Source organism: Harpegnathos saltator, unplaced genomic scaffold, assembly GCF_003227715.2.
Source record: "Harpegnathos saltator strain DR-91 unplaced genomic scaffold, Hsal_v8.6 scaffold93, whole genome shotgun sequence".
NCBI lineage: Eukaryota > Metazoa > Arthropoda > Insecta > Hymenoptera > Formicidae > Harpegnathos > Harpegnathos saltator.
The window spans coordinates 2,416,575-2,437,691 of record NW_020230721.1 but is presented as its reverse complement, the minus strand read 5'-3'; the positions used below and the strand labels follow the sequence as shown (position 1 = coordinate 2,437,691).

Below are 21,117 nucleotides of genomic sequence, written 5' to 3'. Positions count from 1 at the left end.
CGCCAGTTCCGCAGATTATAAATTCTTCCTTAATATTCAGTCTTCGGTTTTACAGAGATTCCATTTCTATCTGTCGGTTTGCTTCAGGCAACTATACACAAAGCGAGAGTATCATCTTCACAAGATGAGATGCAATACCGTATTCATCTTAGAGATGCCGTGAAAGTACAGGAACGCTCGGGAAATGACGCGGAGAACGACACACTATGGCGTTGCAAAATATTGCGGACAATGCGACGATCGTCGGATGGGTCTTCGCCGGTGACATTGTAAAGAAATGGACGATTCACAGCCAAAATGATCTTACAGTCAGCCTCACGTCGCCACGTGATGAGTTGAACGTGAATTGTTTGGCGTGCGGTAAATGATACGATGGATAACAAAGTTCCGAAACGGTAGTGAACATTTCAACGTGCTCAGCTTCTGCTTCTTCTTCTATCCGAAAAGAACATCGAACTCGCGACATTTTCACGCAATTTTTGGCTTTAGTCACGTGATTATGCTTGGTTCAAATCAACCGTCGAATTCGGTTAAGGATACTTCGTATATATGAACACTAAATGTTCACTATGTACAATTCTTTAAATAATCGTGCATTCCTAGACACGTTATAAATAGTATTAGAAGCATCGCGATGCCTCTCTTCCGTTCTCGAACGAAAAATATAAAACGCTATGAAATATGTGGCATACACAGAGAATCACAAACGCTTGGCCATTCTCTATATCGCGAGTATGTAATTTTTGGACCTGTACATAATTTTAGAAAATTTTAGGAAACAAATTATTTCTATTATATATATATATATATATATATATATATATATACACAGGGTGTTTGATAGCTGATCATGCAGACGAAAGTTGGAGATAGATTGGGTGTAGCCGAGGAGAAAAGTCATGTACCATAATGTCAAATTGGCAATAGTTACCGAGTTATTAATTAAAATATGTGAGCCAACAAGCGCTCGCTCGCTCTTCGTCGCGCTCGCTCGCTCTTCGTCGCGCTCGCTCGCTCCTCGTCGTTCGCGCTCGCTCGCTCCTCGTCGTGCGCGTTCGTCTCTTGTTGTTTACGTTGCCTCTCGCCGCGCGCGCTCGCCTACCACCACTCGTTGACTTCGCCTATATCAAATGTCTATGTGCTTACTGCGGTCGCCCTCCGCTCTCTACGCGCTCGTTGGCTCACATGTTTTAATTAATAACTCGATAACTATTGCCAATTTGACATTATGGTACATGACTTTTCTTCTCGGCTACACCCAATCTATCTCCAACTTTCGTCTACATGATCAGCTATCAAACACTCTGTATATATATATATATATAAAATTTGTTATATATATCTCAATTAACTGATCATATATTTATATTTATATATATTTAAAATTAAATGTTGAAAATCATGTAAGTTGGTGTTAATTACAACGAGATCAAGCAGGTATGACGTTGAACGTGCGATTTTCATCTATGTTACACATACGAGCACAAGACTGAGAATCGCAGACATTCTCAATCTAAGAAACGACCAAGCATTTATGACTCGTTGTATACAGGACAGTGTCAGTCATTGATCGACTAAAATCTTAATCAGCTAAAATAATCAATAATTAAAATGAATCGTTATGTACGTAATTATGGAGCATTCAAATTAATGAGTCAAGAAAATGCTCTATCTATGATAAATCAAACGAGAACATAAAGGACATGTAAGAGCCTATACATAGTTTTTACAATACAATAAATCCAATGATAACACGTTCGTAACATCGCCTAAATTTAATCAATTTTATCAATAACGTTTTTAGTGAAGTAAAGCTTCTTGACTCTAACAGACTAACCAGACTCAACGACTAACTAGCATACAATCAAAGCAACCGGGACCGAAGCAACAGTCAATCGCGGTTCTCCCGACGCCAAGTTGAATTACTTTAGACGACCAAGATCTTAACCAACAGCCGACACTGCCGCAGGAAACAGAGAGCAGAGGTAAGCGGCGAACGCGCAAGTCGCAAAACGCTAGTCTCTTCGTTTGTATGCAGTCTATGAAATTACGCTTGAAAATATATCAATGTATACCGTGTCGTACGACCACGGGGCGACCTGTTGCGCACGCTACACGCTCGTTTCCTTTTTGACAACTGGCAGATGGCTCACCGGCTCGTCGTCCAGGTAGACCTCGCTGGCATCGCTCGGCCTCATGAGCTCATGCGCGTTCATGGCCTCGCTGCTCGGCGAGTCGAGGTCGTTGCTATCGTACAGGCCGCCGATCGAGGATGCGATGTCGGCCAAGGAACTGAACTTCTTCCCGAGGAGGTCCTTCCCCTCGACCAGCGCGGCCGCGTGACCCACATGCGGCAGCTGCTGCGGCTGGTCCTGTGCACCGGAGTCGTTCGCCTCCAGACTCTTGTCGGAGACGCAGTGGATGTTCGCCAGGGAACAGGTATAAGGCGTCTCCGGGGCGTCGCCGGAGGGCTGCTGATCACTGGCCAGGCTGTTGATCTCGAAGAGCGAACGCTCCGAGCGGTCGAAAGAGTCCCGCGACTGCGGCAGCCGTCCGCAGAGATTCGAGCTGGTGGCGCTGCTCCGCACGTCCACCAGCGATGGCTGCTTCGGGTAGCCGACTGGTAACCGATGCCTCGCCGCGCTCGCTAACGACGCGATGTCATTCAACGAGTTGCAGTAGCTGCTCGTCAACGGTCTCGTGTACTCGGATGACAAGCAATACATGCTGTTAGACAGGTACAACCGCGCCGATAGCTCTGCCCGCGACAGGCACTCCGCGTCTGACGCTACGTCTTCGAGCTCGCTCGGGCATCTCATACGCTCGTCCCGCGTGCCTCCTGTCTCCGCCGCGCTTTCGCAGATCTCTGGTAGATTGTGATCGCTCCGTTCGCTCGTCATCTGCGTCATCGTGTCCATCTCCGAGCTATACTCCAGGCTGCACTGCTGCGACACGTTACGCAGGTGCCACTCCTCGTCGGTCTTGACGTCCGCGTCGGAGTCCTGCGGTATATCGTGATGCGTCAGTTATTCGCTAACAGTTGAATGATTATTTTGATTCTTTCTTATTTTCTGATCTTTTTTCATTTTTCATTATTCATTCGGTATTTTATTTGGCAACCGAGTCACTCGATTTAGGTGTTCTTGAAGATGATTTAGAGGTTATCTTGTGTAAGAGATTGTCCTTGGAGAAACTGCAGGACGTCCCATGAAAAGTTGTTGAAATTAATTAGCTGTCATTTTTTAATATATTTAGTTATTGCGAAAACCAAAATTACGTTGAAAAGAAGAAAGTCTGCAGTTTTTATTATAGTTATAAAAAAAAATGTTAGTGTAATAATTTATTTTGTTAATGAAAAATGATAAAAAATATGCCGATCAAATAACCTAGTGATAAATATTTTCAAAATGCGCACCATCTAAATTTGTACAAAACTCAATTCTTTTACGAAAACTTGTAAAAACTTTTTCTAGCATGTTGTCTTTAATATTACTGATGACCTTTTTAACAGCTGCTACTAAATCTAACACTGTTTTTGGATTTTTGGCATAATGATTTAATGTATCCTCAAAGAAAGAAGTCACATGGATTTAATTAAATCCAGTGAATATAGTGGCCATTCTAATTCTCTCTGGGCAAATTTGGAATATCCCAAAGTGACTCAGGTGTCATAAACTTTATGGATTGTTTCAAAGACCTGCTGATTTCGATATAGAGTCACTCCATCTTGCATGAAACAAAATCTGATCAGGCTTCCTTTTTGTGCATGGAAGAATTTTTTTTCGAGGAGCTGCTTGTTTTAAAATCCTGTGTACTGTTGTTTTTGATATTTGAAGGACTTGGGCAGCTTCCCGAATGGAAGCACTTGGATTTTGTTTAAAATAATTTTTAATTTGTTCAATATTTTCTTCTATAGCTACAGACACAGAAGGACCTGGCAGATTGTGTCTACGGTCTTGGGTAGTTCCATATTGTATAAAATTATCGATAATTCTGTTAAAAACAAAACATTATTTTAATGCACATTTATTGCCAAAAAAAAATGGAGTGACATAACGCCCAAGTTTAAATAATTAATAAATTCTAACCTCTTCAGTGTGTTTTCGTTCTTAACCTTATGTGTTCCGTATTTAGTACGAAACCCTCTATAAGCATTACTATATATTTTTCCTCTGGCAAAGAAACATTCGATAAGATAACCTTTTTCTTGCGTTGTCAGATTACTCATTTTGACGCACACCAATCTTTCTCTACTACAACCAAAATAAAATTGCGGACCCTGCGGATATGCACATGGAGCTCAAAATAGCAAAACGGAAGAAAAATGGAACAAGCAAATGTTGAGGATTAATCAATCAGAGCAATTCCATTCCGTCGTTTCATTAGGCCTGTTCGTTTTGTCTGCACTGCTGAACTGATGCAGTAAGTTGGAGTGAGAAAACCTACGTTTGTCTCACCTTGGGCAAGAGCACAGGCTTTTGCATAATACATAACGTACAAAAGAATAAACCAATTAGTTTTCTTCATTTCCTTCCTCAGGACAGAAATGAAGAACTCTGATTGGTTGATTCTCTTATGCGTTGTGTATTATGCGTTATACAGAAGTCTGTGCTTTGGCCCTTTAACTTAATGCACCAGTTCAGCAGTGCAGACAAAATGAACAGGCCTGTTTTAAAACAATGGAACAGAATTAGTCCAACAATCCATTATTCCGATTGGTTAATCCCCACTATTTGCCTCGTCCGCTTCTCTTCCGTTCCGCTATTTCAAACTCCATGTGACTACTCTCAGACAGACAACCATTAATTTGAAGAACCGTTCTAGAGGAGAGGGGAGAACTAATCGTTTAGTTTCAGCAACTTCCCGTGGGACACCCTGTATATAAACAATTCTGGGGTTTTGCACGATTTGATTAGAAGCAGTAATTTCCATACACTGTTATCTTCAATGTTAATAACAAATAATAATAATTCTGTGCGTAAAGTTTTGCCTGCGCGCGCGATTCTGGATGCTACAAGCTTCCGAGATTAAAGCGGCGCAAAATTAATTAAGTGTAAACTTTTGGCTGTCGTTTCTACCACGACGAAGTCGATATTTTTAATATTTCGATTTTTCAAGGGCTTCCAAGGCTGAAGAAAATTGGCCAAAAATCGATTTTTCTCTTTAAAGTTATGATATTTTGTAAGCCATCAATATTTATGCAAAGTCTGAAATCGCGGCAACCACGCACGTCAAAATTTTGTTCAGCGCCGCACAAAATTATGTAAATAACTTTACCGATGCTTAAGATAACAATGTGTAGAAATTACTGCAAATAGTTAAAACACGGACAAACATTTCTGCGAAACCTCAAAATTGTCCACGTTACATCTTATAAAAAAAAAGAAACAATTTGAAAATCATCTAAGAAACGACGTTTCAAATGGAAAGAGCTCCTTGAGTGGTTATTTTCCGTCGAATAATTATTTGATCTTGAAACATTGGCTGCCTTGAAGAAACAACTTCAGCAACAAGATAACGCGCGTCACATTACCTGCGTAGTCCGCTTCGACTGCGGTGTGCCGCGCGCGGCCGCTGCGTCGGACATTGCGATGTTGTCACCAGGATGTTCCAGTTGCGCGCTGTCGTTGTTGATCTTCTTGACGCTGCGCATCAGGTTCTCCTGGCCAATGACGAAGCGTATCGGGATGTTTCTCTCCTCGGACACGCTACCGCCGCTGTCCGACAATATGTTCACGTTCTTGATGTCGTTGATGGGGTTCAGCTCGACGTGTATGTTGGTGTTGTTGACCTTAGCGCTGCTGCTGAGGATGCTGCGCTCCAGACTGTTGTTGATCTTCACGGTGGGCCGCGGCACGGAAACGCAGCTACCGCCGTCGCTGGTGGCTCCGCCGTCACCTTGCTTTCGCGGCCCGAGGTTGTTCTTCTTCGTATGCCTGCGCTGCTTCTTGAAGAACTTGCGAGCAACGCCGCTCTGATGCGGGTTGTAGAACATCTCAACGCAGGCGGAAGTCGGCTCAGTGTACGTAGTGACGGAGTTGTTGGAGCGGTATTGTTGACGATGCAGCACCACCAGGTTCACGTTCCCCGGCGCCGTCTTCGCGTTCGCCGTGGCCGCGGCCACAGCGTCGCGGCTCACCACCGCCAGATCCGCGAGCTTCGAGTTCGCCCCATTGTAGATCCGCGACCTGTTAGTGTTTCTCGACGAGGCGATAGAGTTCGAGTCAGATATCGGCTGGGTGGCTTGCGAGTTCGAGTTCAACGCCGACGACTGCACGAAGTTCTGCACCAGCGGCTGGTTCGGCATCGCCGCGTTCGCGTCACACACGCTCCTCGTGCGGCAGCAGCGGTTCTTTCGTTTCTCCAGCCAGCAGCGCATTCGCAGCCACTGGCTGCGCACGTCATTGCGCGCGAGCCCGTAGAAGAATAGCACGAACACGCCGAGCGAGCTCGCGGTTATCGCGTACAGCACGGCGAACACGGTCTCTGCGAACGGCACGTACGAGTCGAACGGCTTGACCGTGACCGCGGCTGCGTCGGTCCAGCATAGCAAGTACAATATCAGCATGACAATCTGACCCTTCCACTGGGTAAACTGCGAGTGCTCCGGGTCCTCCATGTCAGACGAGACCGTCTGCGTGCTGTGCACGCTGTTACGATCGCCGGACGGGTTCACGTTCGGCTCCAGCAACTCCAGGTCCATGTTCTCCGTAGCCTGAGTGCCCTCGGATAACTGCGCGTTCGTGTCGACGTTCTGTATGGCGCGTCTGATGAGCAGCAGGAAGATCAGCAAGTAGGCGATCAGGATCCCGGATGGTATGAAGAGCGCGGCTAGCGCCGCCGCAGACGTGAGGAAACAGTGCGAGTAGCCGGCGTACTCGCGCAGGTTTATCGCGCCGGATATCCCGCAGATGATCAAGGCGACGCCCCAGCCGACCAGGTACAGCCCCAACAGTGGCTTCGGTATGGGCTGGTCCGGAAGTTCGTCGTCCGGTATCACGTCGAGGCCGGGTTTCGCCAATTTCTTATACATATTGCTGAAATAGAGGGACCTCGGTTAACGTGGCTGGGCTCGTTCCCTTACGATTTTCCCTGCTTTCAAACCAAGAAGATGATGTAAACAAGCAAGAAGCTAACAGCGAAGATGTTTTTTCTTTTTTTAGCAGAACTATGTTCTTCGGGAAATGATTCACTTTCAGGAATTTGTTCTACCTCTGTCGATAACACTGCCAAAAGCACGTTATCAGCGATGTCATTGCCGGTGTAAACGGGTTTTGAGGCCCGTTCACTCACCTGGCGGACACAGCCATCCATAACAAACAACACAGAGATAAGTAATGCAGAGCAAGGCCAACGCCCTGGCAGATCTCGATATGCTCTGTCTGTTGGATGCCGATGCTATACAAGAAGGACAACAGCGCCATGGCGAACCAGGTGTTGATGACCGAATGCTTCGCCTTCTTGGGCATCGTGATGGACGTGTAGGAGATGATGTACGTCACGGACATGATCATCAGGCACGTTATCGTGACGAAACTGCCGACGTATATCGCCGGATGCGAATATCTGAACTTCGCCCCGTGCATGCTGCAAGTTGAGACAATAGAATCCATATCGGAGGGTAGAATAGAAGGCATTTGTGGGAAGCAGAAGTCTCATACCTGTTACCGTCCATGTCAATATGTGAGACTTCCTGCAAGAGCCCGTAATACCCCAATCGGTCGCATTGGAAGACTATCAGATTGTTCAACAAGTTCGTCAGGTGACACCCGTCGCTGGTCCAACCGCCCACGTTGTTCAACGTCTCGTCCCACACCACCGGTTTCGGTCTTTTCCCGTTGTAATGATACAGTGGCGCCTTTAGCATCACGTAAACCGGCTCCGAGAGGTTTCGTATCGACGTTCCAACTATAAAGAAGACAAAGAGATGATATAACGCGAAGGCAGCGAAAAGCGGAAGTCTTTCGCGCGTGTCTCATGGTCTGCAGCTTACTCAGTTTACTACCGATGATGCACGTCGATATGTCCATGCTGTCGTTGACGACTGTCTTGGGAAAGAGTCTGCTGTCGCTGTACATGACTATCATGAGCTGATAAGCCACCGCAGCGTCCAGCGAATGTTGTAGCAACGAAGCAGGAAGTTGGATAGAGGCCTCTATCGTCTTGTCCTTGGCGCTGATCGGCGTCGTTCGGTTGATCGTCGTGCAATGCAGAAATCTCGCGTCCGAGTCCGCGGTATCTGCAACGTTTGCGTACCATGTGCACGTCAAGCCGCCGAAGCTGTCGCGCTTCACACGGAACTCCTCGAGCGCCATGTGCTTCTTGTGGGACTGTATGGACGGCGTGAATTCCGTTATGCGCTCGATCGCTCTGATCAGCCTCGTGCAGGCTTTGAAATTCACCTCGGCCCGCCTCAGCATCTCCTTCGACAGTCTCATCATTGAGCTGATGATGTCGACCAACATCGCGCCAAGTTCCTTTTCATCCACCAAGAAGCTCAAGTAGTTCTCGATCGTTCGTACGATGAAATTGATCTCGACCGGGTCCGTCAGCTTCACCGAGCCGTTCCCCGTGTAGTTCTTGAACCTCTTTGCCGTCTCCAGCAGACTTCCCTTCGTCAGGGACAGATTCACCTTCGAGAATTGCTCGAGGATCTTCGTTGTGTGAGATATGTATGGGCACGACTCTGTGTTAAGGAATTCCCATTGGCCACTCACGTTGCAATGATAAGAAGCTTTCAACGGCGCTTGCATCAGGCCTGACAGACGATTCCCTTCGCACGGTAATTCCGCTTTCCATCCCACTATTGTTTTCGGCCACGTATAGACACCTTTGTTGTTCTTAGTCACTGAAAGCAATCAGTGAACATGAAAACGCTGTTTTTTCTCTTGCAGGCGATTATTAATATATTAGTTTTTACTTATGTACTTTTACTTGCGTTAATTTTTAATATATAATATACTATAGTATACATGTATAAAAATTATTACTAATATTAATTTTAATTATTTAAATTTATTTAAAAGAAGACAAGATGGAAAGAGAGCGAAATGGTTATATAAGCAAGGAGAGGAGGCAAGAGAGTGAATGAAAAATAAAAAAGAGATAAGTAATAAAGATGAAGTAAGAAAGGCAAGAAGAAAGAAGTGAGAGGAAAAGAAAGTTAGTTATTATAAAAAAGAAATAAGAGGGAGGAACACAGGTCTTTACCCGCTAGAGGACAATATCGGGTATGCTCGGATATGACAATCACGCTGACTGCTTTCGACTTGTTACCGTTCACGGAAACCAATAAGCAATTCCATTGTCCGTTATGCTCCTCTTTGACCGGGACTATACTGAGGGCGCTGAAAAGAGAGGATGTACTTGCCAACGTTGGGATAATTCTTTTCACCTTAGGTCCGAGAAAACCTACGTTACCTGTCTACGATGCCGCTGTCCGAAAGATATCTGTTGTCCACCTTGATATTAGGCAAATTCGTTCGCGGATCCTTGTAAGCACTCAGATCCATGATCTCAGCGGATGCGTTAGGATACCACAGCCAGTTCAGCCTGGCGCTCTTGTCTATCGTAATGCTGGGCGCCCTGCATTTCAAAGTAATCGAATCACCGGCGAAAACTACCTGATTCTGAACCGGTCGAATTTCGACCGCCGGTGATATCCACTGACACTGCAATTCCTCCAAGAATTTTATCTTCTTCAGCGGCTGTCCTGCAGCATACTCCGGCGACACGCACTTTGGCGGCGGACTGAAACATCAAGCAGAATATGAAGCCAGAGTTAGAAAGCAACATATCACAAGGTAAATTAGTATTAATTTTTCTCGTTTATAACAGAAATAGTAACGTAGTTATTTCTTTTTATATTGATATAAAAGATTTTGTCTACCATCTAAACACAAGCAAATGATAAATAATTACGTTATACATTACTTTAATTTAATCGAAGAATTATAGATCCAATTACTAAACCAATATAGGTCGCAATTGCATTTCCAAGGATTATTAGACAGGTCCCTGAAATATGAAACGTATTGTTAATTTTATATAATCATTTTATTTTGTTCTTGTAATTTATTTATAATGGGAAAGATGTACAAACTGGATTACTCACAGCTGCTTTAACATTCTAAGTCCATGGAATGTTCCTTCTATTAAGGTGGTTAAACTGTTTCCACTTAGTTTCCTAAAATTTATAGATACAATAGCATAGCATATGTTTTCATATAATGATGTAAAATTAGAATAAGACAATATCAAAGCTAATATATATTGGCGTAAATAAAGAATACTTTAACTTACAAGCGATCTAAGGCCAGCAAATCATGAAATAAGGATGGCGCCAGAGCTGTTATTTTATTTCCAGACAAATCGCTAGCAACGAAGCAAAGAATATATACGATAAAAAGAAATATCTTTATAAAAAACATTTATACACAACTGTTTACAATATCGAGACTTACAGACGTTTGAGGTTTGACAATTTTTTGAATGCATAACTGTCTATAGCTGATATCTGGTTCTGACTTAAATCTCTGAAAAATCCCAATTATTATAAAATTAGGATATTGAAGAAAAAATTTGTAGGCAAATGTTTAAAGTTCTTACAGTCTTTCCAAATTTTCAAGGCCATTGAAACAACCCTCGCCTACAAAGCTAATTTTGTTTTTGGACAAATCAAGTCTTTTAAGATTTGTTAGGTTCACAAATGTATCTGGTTGAATGATATAAATGGCATTTTTGCTCAAATCTCTGCAATTAATAAAGTTATTATTAAATCCTTGTCACTCAGAATATTAATAAAAGATGTATGATAGTCTTACAATTGTATAAGTTCTACGCTAACTCTATCTATATCCACATCCTTGATTTCTTGTAAACGATCACCACATTTAAGACGCAGCCATTCAGCTTGAGCACCAACTGGTTTGCATGAACAATATTGAGGACATAGTTGACTTGTACTGCTCCAGGTTTGAAGCAAAATTACAAACAGAAAGATGGCTGTCATGATTACGGAAGAATGGCCTCTTACCTGAAAAATGTAAGAATTTAAATCTCAAGATTACAAATGGTTGAAAACTTATATCACTGATATGAAAAAGTTCTAATGTTTATTTATAAATTATATAATTATTTTTAATAATTTTATTATTAAGATAAACGCGATAAACAGAACATATAAGAAAGATGTAACAAAATGTTATTTTAAGATAAAAATATTGTGAGTAGATAAGTATTATTTTTCGTTATTATAAAATTAGTAACAAGTATGCACAGAAAACGAACATCACAATGTACTCACGGCCCGAGGAAAGATCGTCACTCTCACATTGTCGACGAGCAGATTTTAAATAGCCGCATTTTATTTGGGTAGTTTATGTATTATTGACGCTGCACTAACCAAAGAAAATTAGGCAGAGGAGAATCTGGCACACAACGACTGCAACACCATCTGTCGAAAATGACATATAGTTAATCGATATTATCGCGTTGGTAGAGTTAACTCAAAACTTATTCTAAACATTTTATTCTTATTAACTGAATCAAAAGGACTATCTCAAGAATGAAAATTGAAAATGAATATAAATTCAAAGTAATTTAATTTACTGCAATTTCCACATAAATAATAACAATGAAGCTGTCCAAGGAGCATTTTACCAAAGACTATTCTAGTTCTCAAAGATATTACATTATTATCGTTTTATATTAAAATATATTTTCCGTCAGAAAGACGATTATGAATCTCTTCTTCTGTAAACTTCTTGTAAACTTCTATTGTAAACTATGAAAAGTGAATATTTTTAAATTTTTTGAAATTGGAAAACTTTCGATTTCCACTTCATACTAAGGAGAAAAATTCATATTCGTCTCTCTATTTCCGCGTGTCGTATCTTCCTTCCAGAAGCAGGATTTTGTAACTTCTTAACGATAATATCAGTAACATGATGTGTCGTTGTGTATCTTTTCTGCCATATATTATACTTGCATAACGACAGTGTCGTTATCGTTAAGAAGTTACAGTTAAGTTAAAAAGTTATTGGATTTAACGACATTTTCATTATCGTTGCGCAGCTTTTATATACCGTAGAAAAGCTGCGCAACGATAACGAAAATGTCATTAACTCCAATAACGAGTGACAGAATTCAGCTGTTGGAGGCTATTCCCTCCCGCGGAGTGCAGAGTGAGGAAGTGCGGAGTGCGGAAGTGCTTTAAGGCCGGTCCAGAATAAGTTGCAAACACCCAGGGTCCATTCCGTTTCACACATCGAGCGCATTAACTGCATCCAGGGTACCTATTATGGAACTCATCGGAATCGATTCCGATCGAATTTATTCCGTTATTTCTTAGATTTCTATTGTCTTTTCTAGGGGAAACGAAATTATTCCCATTGGAATCGATTCCGACGAGTTCCATTAGGTACCCAGTGCTGCGATTCTGTAACTCGTTATTGGAGTTAACGACAGTTTCGTTATTGTTGCGCAGCTTTTCTACGGTATACAAAAGCTGCGCAACGATAACGAAAGTGTCGTTAACTCCAATAACGAGTTACAGAATCGCGGTACAGAACCGTTCCGTTTTAGCTAATGCGTGCATTGGTGGCGTATAGAATTCCCTAGAATCCCCCCACCTCTATCGCATTAAGCGCGCATCAGCTACTACAGCTCGGACTAGAAGCAGTTGATGCGGGCATGCGCAGATTAGTATTTATAATCTTTTATATAACCCTATTTAAATACTGACAACGTGACGTGACGACTGATATATTTAACGTACCGATATTTTTTGATTTTAAACATACAGATAATCACAAATACGTACAATGGACAAAGTCGACAAAGTTGAATTCCCCGTATTAGGCCCAGTTCCACAACTTGCTTTAAACTCCGTTTAAAGCAAGTTGTAAAACTGGGCCTTAGTGGATAACGAAATGATCACTATGTTTCTCGAAAAAGAGATCGCGTTAAGAACATCGAAAGGTAAAATTGAAATTTTTAAATTTTAGAAACAATTCAATTGTATTTTTAAATTAATGCATGTGTGTGAATATTTTTCTACAGATCAAGATTTCTTGATAAAATATAGACTCACTACTACTACTGCTACTACTGCTACTAATTCTGTTGTCATCATTCACTAATGAAAATAAGGCTATTGTTGTCAATGTTTCGATGTCCATTGTGACCATAGTAGCATCCATTTTTCCTTTCACATCAAACGCATCAAAAGTCGTTCTGTTTCCAAAAGCGCATAGACGCATTAACGAAAACGGAACGATATCAATGCGCGCAATGCATTGGTTGCGATCGATGCGCTCGATGCGTGAAACGGAACGCAGCCCTACAGTACAGCTGGTGCAGTCTCGATGCTGCTAGAAAGAATAACCCTATATTCCTATTTCCCTCTCCATTTAGGCCCAGTCCACAACTTGCTTTAAATGGAGTTTAAAGCAAGTTGTGGAACTGGGCCTTAATGGCCAATATAAGCCATAGACATAGGAATATAGGGACAGAGCATAGAGTTGCGGTAAGATTGCGGAACTATTACGGGACGGTGCGAGGAGGTAAATTGTGCCTAAATCTAATTGGTGGTTGTGCCGTATGTAAGTATTTGATACATACATAGATGTGTATGAAGTTGTGTGTGAGTGAAATTATGAAAAAAAAGACACATGCATCATAACCTCTGCAAAATACTGTCAGTGCAAATAGTTGTTATCATTTTGTTACATTTACTATTTGCCAGTGACAGCCAAGTCGTTGCATCACACGCTCTGAATATGGGCACTATTGTAGCCAATCAAACTTAGGCACAGTCGCCCCTCGCATTTCAGCACAACTCCCCTCGCCTATCTTATGGGCTTATGCTCTGTCTCTATATTCCTATGTCTATGATATAAGCACAAAACGGAACAAAATTGTTCCTGTTGATATATGGTCATTCTTAATTTGCTTGATATCAGTTTGAAGGCAAATTGTACAATTATGTTTGTTTTTATTAACATTGAGTTTGTTTATTTATAATAGGAATGCACAGTCAGTTCAATCACCAAATATTGAACAGCTATTAGGTTATAATCAGTGGTTGGTTTGTGTATATGAAATAAGAAATATTTTAAAATGTCGATCGAAATTGAATCCGCCGAGTGAGTGAAATTATACCAGTTAATTATTTAATTATTGCAATAATATAATTATCTAATAACGATAAATTGTATTATATGATAACTTTACTATGTTTCAGTGTGATTCGATTGATACAGCAGTATCTTAAGGAGTCAAATCTTGTGAAGACACTACAAACTCTGCAGGTTTGTTTAATTTTTATTTGACATATTGTCAATATGTATATTCAACTTTGTATCAATGTTTCTTACAAATAGGAAGAGACAGGTGTATCCTTGAATACAGTTGACAGTGTGGATGGATTTGTCGCTGATATAAATAATGGCCACTGGGACACAGTTTTAAAAGCGATACAATCATTAAAATTACCTGACAAGAAACTTATAGACTTATATGAACAAGTAACTATATCAAATAAAAAATCATCATGTATAGAATATATATTTTATTAAAGATTTAATTTGTAAAATATTGTGAAAAGGCTGTTATATTCTCTTTCATGAAATGACATTTATAAATTTATTTTATCTCAGGTGGTTCTAGAGTTAATTGAGTTACGTGAATTAGGAGCAGCACGTTCTTTATTAAGACAAACTGATCCCATGATTATGATGAAGCAGCAAGAGCCTGAAAGATACATTCATTTAGGTATGTTACAATTTACAGTATTTTCTTATTATATATTAACTTCATACTTTAATATATCACATTCTACAGAAAATCTACTTGCACGTTCATACTTTGACCCACGCGAGGCATATCCTGATGGAAGTACAAAAGAAAAACGCAGAGCATACATAGCTACTGCTCTCGCAGGTGAAGTGTCTGTGGTACCCTCTAGTAGATTATTGGCCTTGCTGGGACAAGCATTGAAGTGGCAGCAACATCAGGGTCTGTTGCCACCAGGAACCACGATAGATTTGTTTCGAGGAAAAGCGGCAGTTCGTGATCAGGAAGACGAGAAGTACCCGACGCAGCTATCGAAGCAAATCAAATTTGGGCAAAAGTCGCATGTGGAGTGTGCGCGTTTCTCACCTGACGGTCAGTACCTGGTAACTGGATCGGTGGATGGTTTTATTGAAGTATGGAACTTCACGACTGGTAAAATCAGGAAAGACTTGAAGTATCAGGCGCAGGACAACTTTATGATGATGGAGCAAGCGGTATTGTCAATGTCGTTTAGTCGCGACAGTGAGATGTTGGCAGGCGGCGGTCAGGATGGCAAGATTAAAGTCTGGAGAGTGCAAAGCGGACAGTGCTTGAGAAGATTCGAAAAGGCGCATTCGAAAGGCGTAACCTGTCTACAATTTAGCAGAGATAATAGCCAAATTTTATCTGCCTCTTTTGACACTACCATAAGGTAAAGCAAAAGAAAAGAAATTAAGCTGAATTCTCACTATCGATCTAGGCAGACCACAATCTTTTGTCAATATTTTTGGATTAGAATATTCGCAATAGCCGTTACCGTCATCTCAATCAATCTTATTAAAAAAAAAGTTCTTCGACAAAGTTAACAGATTTCTGCCTGTCATTGTTTAGACAGACAGTGAGAATCCTTACATTGACAAGAATACTCGAATGATAGATATAATATTGTTAACATTTGTTCCGCAGGATACATGGGCTCAAATCAGGAAAGACTCTCAAAGAATTTAGAGGTCACGGCTCGTTCGTAAATGAAGTAGTCTTTTCTCCAGATGGGCACAACCTAATCAGGTATGATTAAGAGCATTTTTCTAAACAGAGAATAACCTTGATTTTTAACAGCAGTAATCGGCACTATTCTCAATGTCCTATCGATTTCACTTTGTAGCGCTTCGTCGGATGGAACTGTGAAAATTTGGAGCTTGAAGACCACCGAGTGTATAGGCACTTACAAGTCGTTGGGTGCCGCTGACCTCACGGTGAACAGCATACATTCCCTGCCGCGCAATCCGGAGCACTTTGTCGTATGCAATCGTTCCAATACGGTGGTGATCATGAATATGCAGGGACAAATCGTCAGGTCGTTCTCCAGCGGTAAACGAGAGGGAGGTGATTTCGTGTGCACGGTGGTGAGCCCACGCGGCGAATTTATCTACTGTGTCGGCGAGGATCTCGTGTTGTACTGCTTCTCCACGTCGTCGGGCAAACTCGAGAGAACTCTGAATGTGAGTACTTCCTACATCTCATCGCAATCTCACGCTCGTGTGAATGCATATTGACTCAGCTGCATTCTCCGCTCCTTCGCAGATACACGAAAAGGACGTGATTGGCCTGGCGCATCATCCCCATCAGAATCTGCTATGCTCTTACAGCGAGGATGGTCTCCTGAAGCTGTGGAAGCCGTGAGCGAACGAAGGAACCCTCGTCTTCTTCCTACTTCGTTGTGCGCTCATCTTGAAGAGAATTCAAGTCTTATTTTTACGCATTGTGTTCTTGAAAATATGACTGTGCAATGTGAATCATTTTATAATTCATACAGCGTACTAAATGTACTCGTCATTTATCAACGAGCACACATACTGTATATATTCCACTTGAAAAGGAAATACACACAGGAACAAGAGAAGAGACGATCGATTATCGCGATTTCGTAGCGACCGGGGGACCACGGAGGCCTCGTCGACGATCTCCTCACGCCTCGTTCCGCTTCTTATTACGGCCGGGTGCGCTAACGAGCAGGGAAACGCGCGATTTTTCACGGAAAGCCGCCGATATCGCTGAAGCATTGGACGTAACGCGTTCGCCGCGGGCAATAATAGACATTACGCCCGGGTCTCGGCAGTATCTGATCGTGCGAACCTAATCGTTACAGCGTCGCCGACGCGGTCGAGGCAGGTAGGCAGATAGGATACGGGGCTTGCAGGGGTGAGTGGTCGGCTCATTCAGGACTAAGTGCACCTCCTCTCGTACCTATTCCCCTTGGTCTCGTCACGTAGGACGCGGGCCCTTCTCCGCAGGTCGGCCGCGAGCGCGCGGGCGCGAGCGAGCGAGCGAGCGCGGGCGCGGACGTTGCTGTAATTGGGCCCGAGCAAATAAGCAATCACTATATTTCGGCTCGGCAAATATTATAATAACAGGCTGGTGGGGTTAACCGGGTTATCGGTCGTACGATCGTCGGCTCAGGCGTCTTAGACAGCGCCAAAACCGGCACGGACCTGCTGCTCCTTTTTGCGCTGTCTTACGTACGGCGCGGCCGTTCTCGCTTACCGAAAACGACCGTACGTTAATATCTTCATAAAACCCGTGCGGGACGTGTACGTGCGGCCGAGGGACGATCAATCAAGCCGATGCGCCGGGACGTCGGACTAATCGGGGAGCGGTTATGCGAAGCGGCCGATCTCTCGCGCGTTCGATGTGTCGTATAATAAGTAGACGGCGTAGTAGTGTGTCTCGTTTTCTTTTTTATTTCAGCGCGTCCTTGTTCCTCCTTCCGCGCGTGTCCCTTTGTTGTCCTCTGGGTGACAATTGTGTTGTCGACAAAGAAGTATTTCTTGACAAAAATTTCTTGATAAAAAATGTCTGTTTTTACAGAATTGCGTTAATAAATTATTTTTTAAATTAATTTTAATTAATTAGTTTTATCTTTTTAATTTTATATTGATAACTGTGCGATTTTTTGGAAAATGAAGTTTCATATTTTCATTGCTGCGTTGAGGTCGCGTGAAACTCTTAATTTTCACATTTTCGCTCTCGAAAGGAACTATATAATTATTATCTTGAATGAATGATCCTTACAGTATGAACTTAATACTTCGACTTTGCATTCAGCAAGATTTTTCAATTTTCGACTTTGATCCTGCTTTACAGCAAAGTCAATATAAAATTAATTAAACTTAATTAAAAAATTAATTTGTGATATAACGGATTTCTGTAAAAATAGATTCCTTTTTCATTAACAAATTTTTTTATTAAGAAATATTTTTTTACAATAACAAAGTTAATGTAAAATAAAAATAAAAGTATACACGGACTTATTATCTATTGTGTCTCTGCAGTTTAATTTGAGAATTTTTTTATTTATAATGTAATATTTCCGTAAACACAGAGTTTTTTTATTAACCCTTTCACTGCTGAATTAACTTCCCTTGAGAAAATTATTAAAATATTTGGTAGTCCTACGTTTTTTGGGTCGCTGGTTATGAATCTAAAGTCAGATTTGCAAAATTCAAAATGGCGGACTCAATATGGCGATCATGATATACAAAATTAATGAAAATTCCAATTATTATTAAATAATGACCAGGTCGTAATAAGAATATACGATTCTAGACGATGGAACTCGATCGAGCTGGAAAAAGTTTATGTGGGAAAATGTTCAATACTGCATATTTATACTTACTAGAGATTAAACATTCATTTTATAGTAAAATAATATTGATAGTATGGATAAGATGGAAATACAGAATGAAAAAACTAGGAAAATAGAGCTAAAAAAACAAGAAATCAAATTTCGGCCGTTTTAGTAGAAATATTTGTTTATAAAAAAAATCTAACTTGCAAAAAATATTGAAAAAAATATATGTTTTTGTACAACATCAGAAAAATATTTGGTGAAAATTTCAGACCTCTACATTCAATACTCTCCGAGGAATCGATTTTTCCCTAAAAAAAGCATTTTTTTCCAACTTTGATTTGTTATAAATAATCACAAATGAATAATTTGATATAAAAACCTATTGGAGTATGTTGAACAACTATTCAGTTATCTGGAAAACTTAAATCCCCGATTAGTTCCTCAAAATTATGTGATTTACAACGCAAAATTGAATCAAGAAAAGGTGGGAAGTATATTTCCCACTAACAGTGAAAGGGTTAAGAGACACTCTACAACAGAATCAACATAAAATTAGAAAAAGCGTATAAAGGCTTGTTATCTACTTGTGTTTTTGCAGCTTAATCCGCGAATTTTTTAATTTTAAATTTTAATTCGTAATATAATATTTCAGCAATCAGACACTGTTTGCGGTTGAAGAGAAACGTTGGTTATATATTATGACGAAAGAGAAACGCGCTTCTTTATCTGGCTGTGTGCGCGATGCACGCGCGATGCGTTTCGATGTCTCCCAGCAGCGGAACCTGTCATTTATTAGCGATTACAGGAGCGCGCGAGGTCTCGGTAGATTTCTCTCACAAAACGGGATCGGAAGAGGAGCCGCGTGAAAATTCACTGTCGGCTCTTTTGGCACGTAATACACGCGTGGAAACTAATGGACCGGATCCGGCCGGTTCCGCTTTGCTACCTAGTCCATCTAATGCGACTTTAATATGTCATCGGATGTTTTTTCACTTTGCTCCAGTTTCCTGTCGGTGTAGCTGGACCAATTATCGGTCTCACCGCCGACTTTCTTCCTTGTAGTTGAAGCAGGAACCGCCGGGCCAACCATTGTGTGTGACTTTCGATGTCGTCGCTTTAACGTTAATTTCAGATATATGGCATTATATCTGCCTCCCTTTGTACGCAAATTCAAGTTCGATTCGATCAACTGTGTATATTAGGAGTATGATTTAGTTTTGATTGTGATTCTAGGTTTCTACTCAAAAACTGATTTATTTAAACAAGATAATGTACGAATATGTTAGTCAAAATATTTTCTTTCGTTTTCTACAACTTTTTCCCATCTTTCTGGCAAGAGATGAATTCCGCGATAATAAAAAAATTCTCTTTCGGAGTTGATCCAATTTTCCACAAATTTTTGGGACTTGTTCCAAGTTATGAAAGTGTATATCTTCTAGAGCAAAGGTTCCCAACTGGGAGTGCTCGCACCCTCTGGGGATGCGAAAAAGGTAAGTCGCGTTTAACCGAACGAGTCATAAAGCGACGTCTCAGTTGTTTATTTTTGACTTCTCCCTTATCTCGTCAATTAAATGTAGATATGCGAAGAGTTTGTGTCTATTTCTTACTCGACACGTAGTAGCGGAGGTTTTAACGTGCGTGAACGTAGAATGGAGACGTTTAATCACGTTTAATCTCCTTAGCGACACTAACACACGTATGTGTGTTTTTAAATGTGACCAATGTTTTTTTTTCTTTTTAATTTAAGTATTATCAAAAAGATGTGTGTGAAAGGAACGTCGCTGTGAGTAAATATCTAATTTAACGAGGAAATTTCACGAGGAGATCTCGTCACGCGATCGACACGTTTATGTTTCTTGAAAAACGAAAAACTCAGTCATTTCTCTTCCGAATTTGGCGATTTCAAAATTATAGGAAGATAGATACAAAGACAATAAAAAATCTCATCTTTATTCCAGGATTTGCAGGCATATTTTTGAAAAGAAAACTCAGTCGCTCCTCTTCTGAATTTGACGAATTTAAAAATTATAGGACGCTACTTGCGTCAGCGAACGATGCCGGCGGGATCTCCGGACAACCGATGACGTCGCGCGCATCCTCGTCTACCTGTGACCCACCGGCGAAGGTGTGTGCGCGCTTTCGATGCCGGGAAGCAAGCGATTCGAGATGATTAGACACGAGACGCAGCGTGTCTGCGCGACTGTTTTGTGTCCGAGTGAAACGCGTGTAATCATGAGACGCATTCACTGGCCGTGAAGGATTTTCGAGCGAGCGGCCGGTCGAATTAACTGTACGCAGCCATTATGCGGCCATTATGCGCAAAACCAGATGCCGCTCTTAGTGTTACCACCGGTACCGTAATCCTGCGCGATCGGCCACCGCTGTAAGGCACTTATCGGTTCTCCCTTGATTCGTGGCCACGCGATAACCCGAGCCGCTTGATTACCGATAATCTAGCGATTCAATCCGAACGCTGCGCCGGAACTATGATTCAACCCGCCTAATGGCACGATCGACGCGATTAATTGTCCGGACAAAGAACGCGTTGGATCAACTCCTTGAAATGTTGTTCGTCTCAAGTGTGTCCCTTGAACTGAATCGACCGTTTGACTGGCAAGCTGACAGTTTCGCAGGAGCGCTCGAGCTGGCGAGAAATGAATCTCCAACAGTTTTGAGCAATGCCATCAAAAAATTGTATCCTTCGGCTTTTG

General features: G+C 41.6%; 2 protein-coding genes across 3 annotated transcripts; one reads left to right on the top strand and one right to left on the bottom strand.

Annotated features, from left to right (window-relative positions):
* Positions 1 to 22: 22 nt before the first annotated feature.
* Remo (Remoulade) lies at positions 23 to 11,454 on the bottom strand. Of its 2 annotated transcripts, XM_011145953.3 has the most exons (15): positions 11,306 to 11,454; positions 10,824 to 11,035; positions 10,609 to 10,752; positions 10,464 to 10,535; positions 10,303 to 10,374; positions 10,115 to 10,186; positions 9,934 to 10,017; positions 9,421 to 9,750; positions 9,211 to 9,347; positions 7,994 to 8,848; positions 7,662 to 7,908; positions 7,294 to 7,587; positions 5,534 to 7,037; positions 2,154 to 3,002; positions 23 to 91 (listed from the first exon to the last, which is right to left on the bottom strand). In XM_011145953.3, the coding sequence occupies exons 2-15, from the start codon at positions 11,009 to 11,011 to the stop codon at positions 50 to 52; spliced, it is 4,890 nt and encodes a 1,629-aa protein (XP_011144255.1). In that variant the 5' UTR covers positions 11,012 to 11,035; positions 11,306 to 11,454; the 3' UTR covers positions 23 to 49. The 2 variants fall into 2 exon arrangements, with proteins under 2 accessions (XP_011144255.1, XP_025163426.1); XM_025307641.1 differs by lacking the exon at positions 23 to 91 and having other exon boundaries at positions 936 to 3,002; positions 11,290 to 11,444.
* A 2,667-nt stretch (positions 11,455 to 14,121) lies between these two features.
* Smu1 (Smu1 spliceosomal factor) lies at positions 14,122 to 16,802 on the top strand. The gene is made up of 8 exons (XM_011145954.3): positions 14,122 to 14,147; positions 14,246 to 14,312; positions 14,385 to 14,528; positions 14,661 to 14,775; positions 14,845 to 15,487; positions 15,742 to 15,843; positions 15,941 to 16,277; positions 16,360 to 16,802. The coding sequence occupies exons 1-8, from the start codon at positions 14,122 to 14,124 to the stop codon at positions 16,456 to 16,458; spliced, it is 1,533 nt and encodes a 510-aa protein (XP_011144256.1). The 3' UTR covers positions 16,459 to 16,802.
* Positions 16,803 to 21,117: the final 4,315 nt, after the last annotated feature.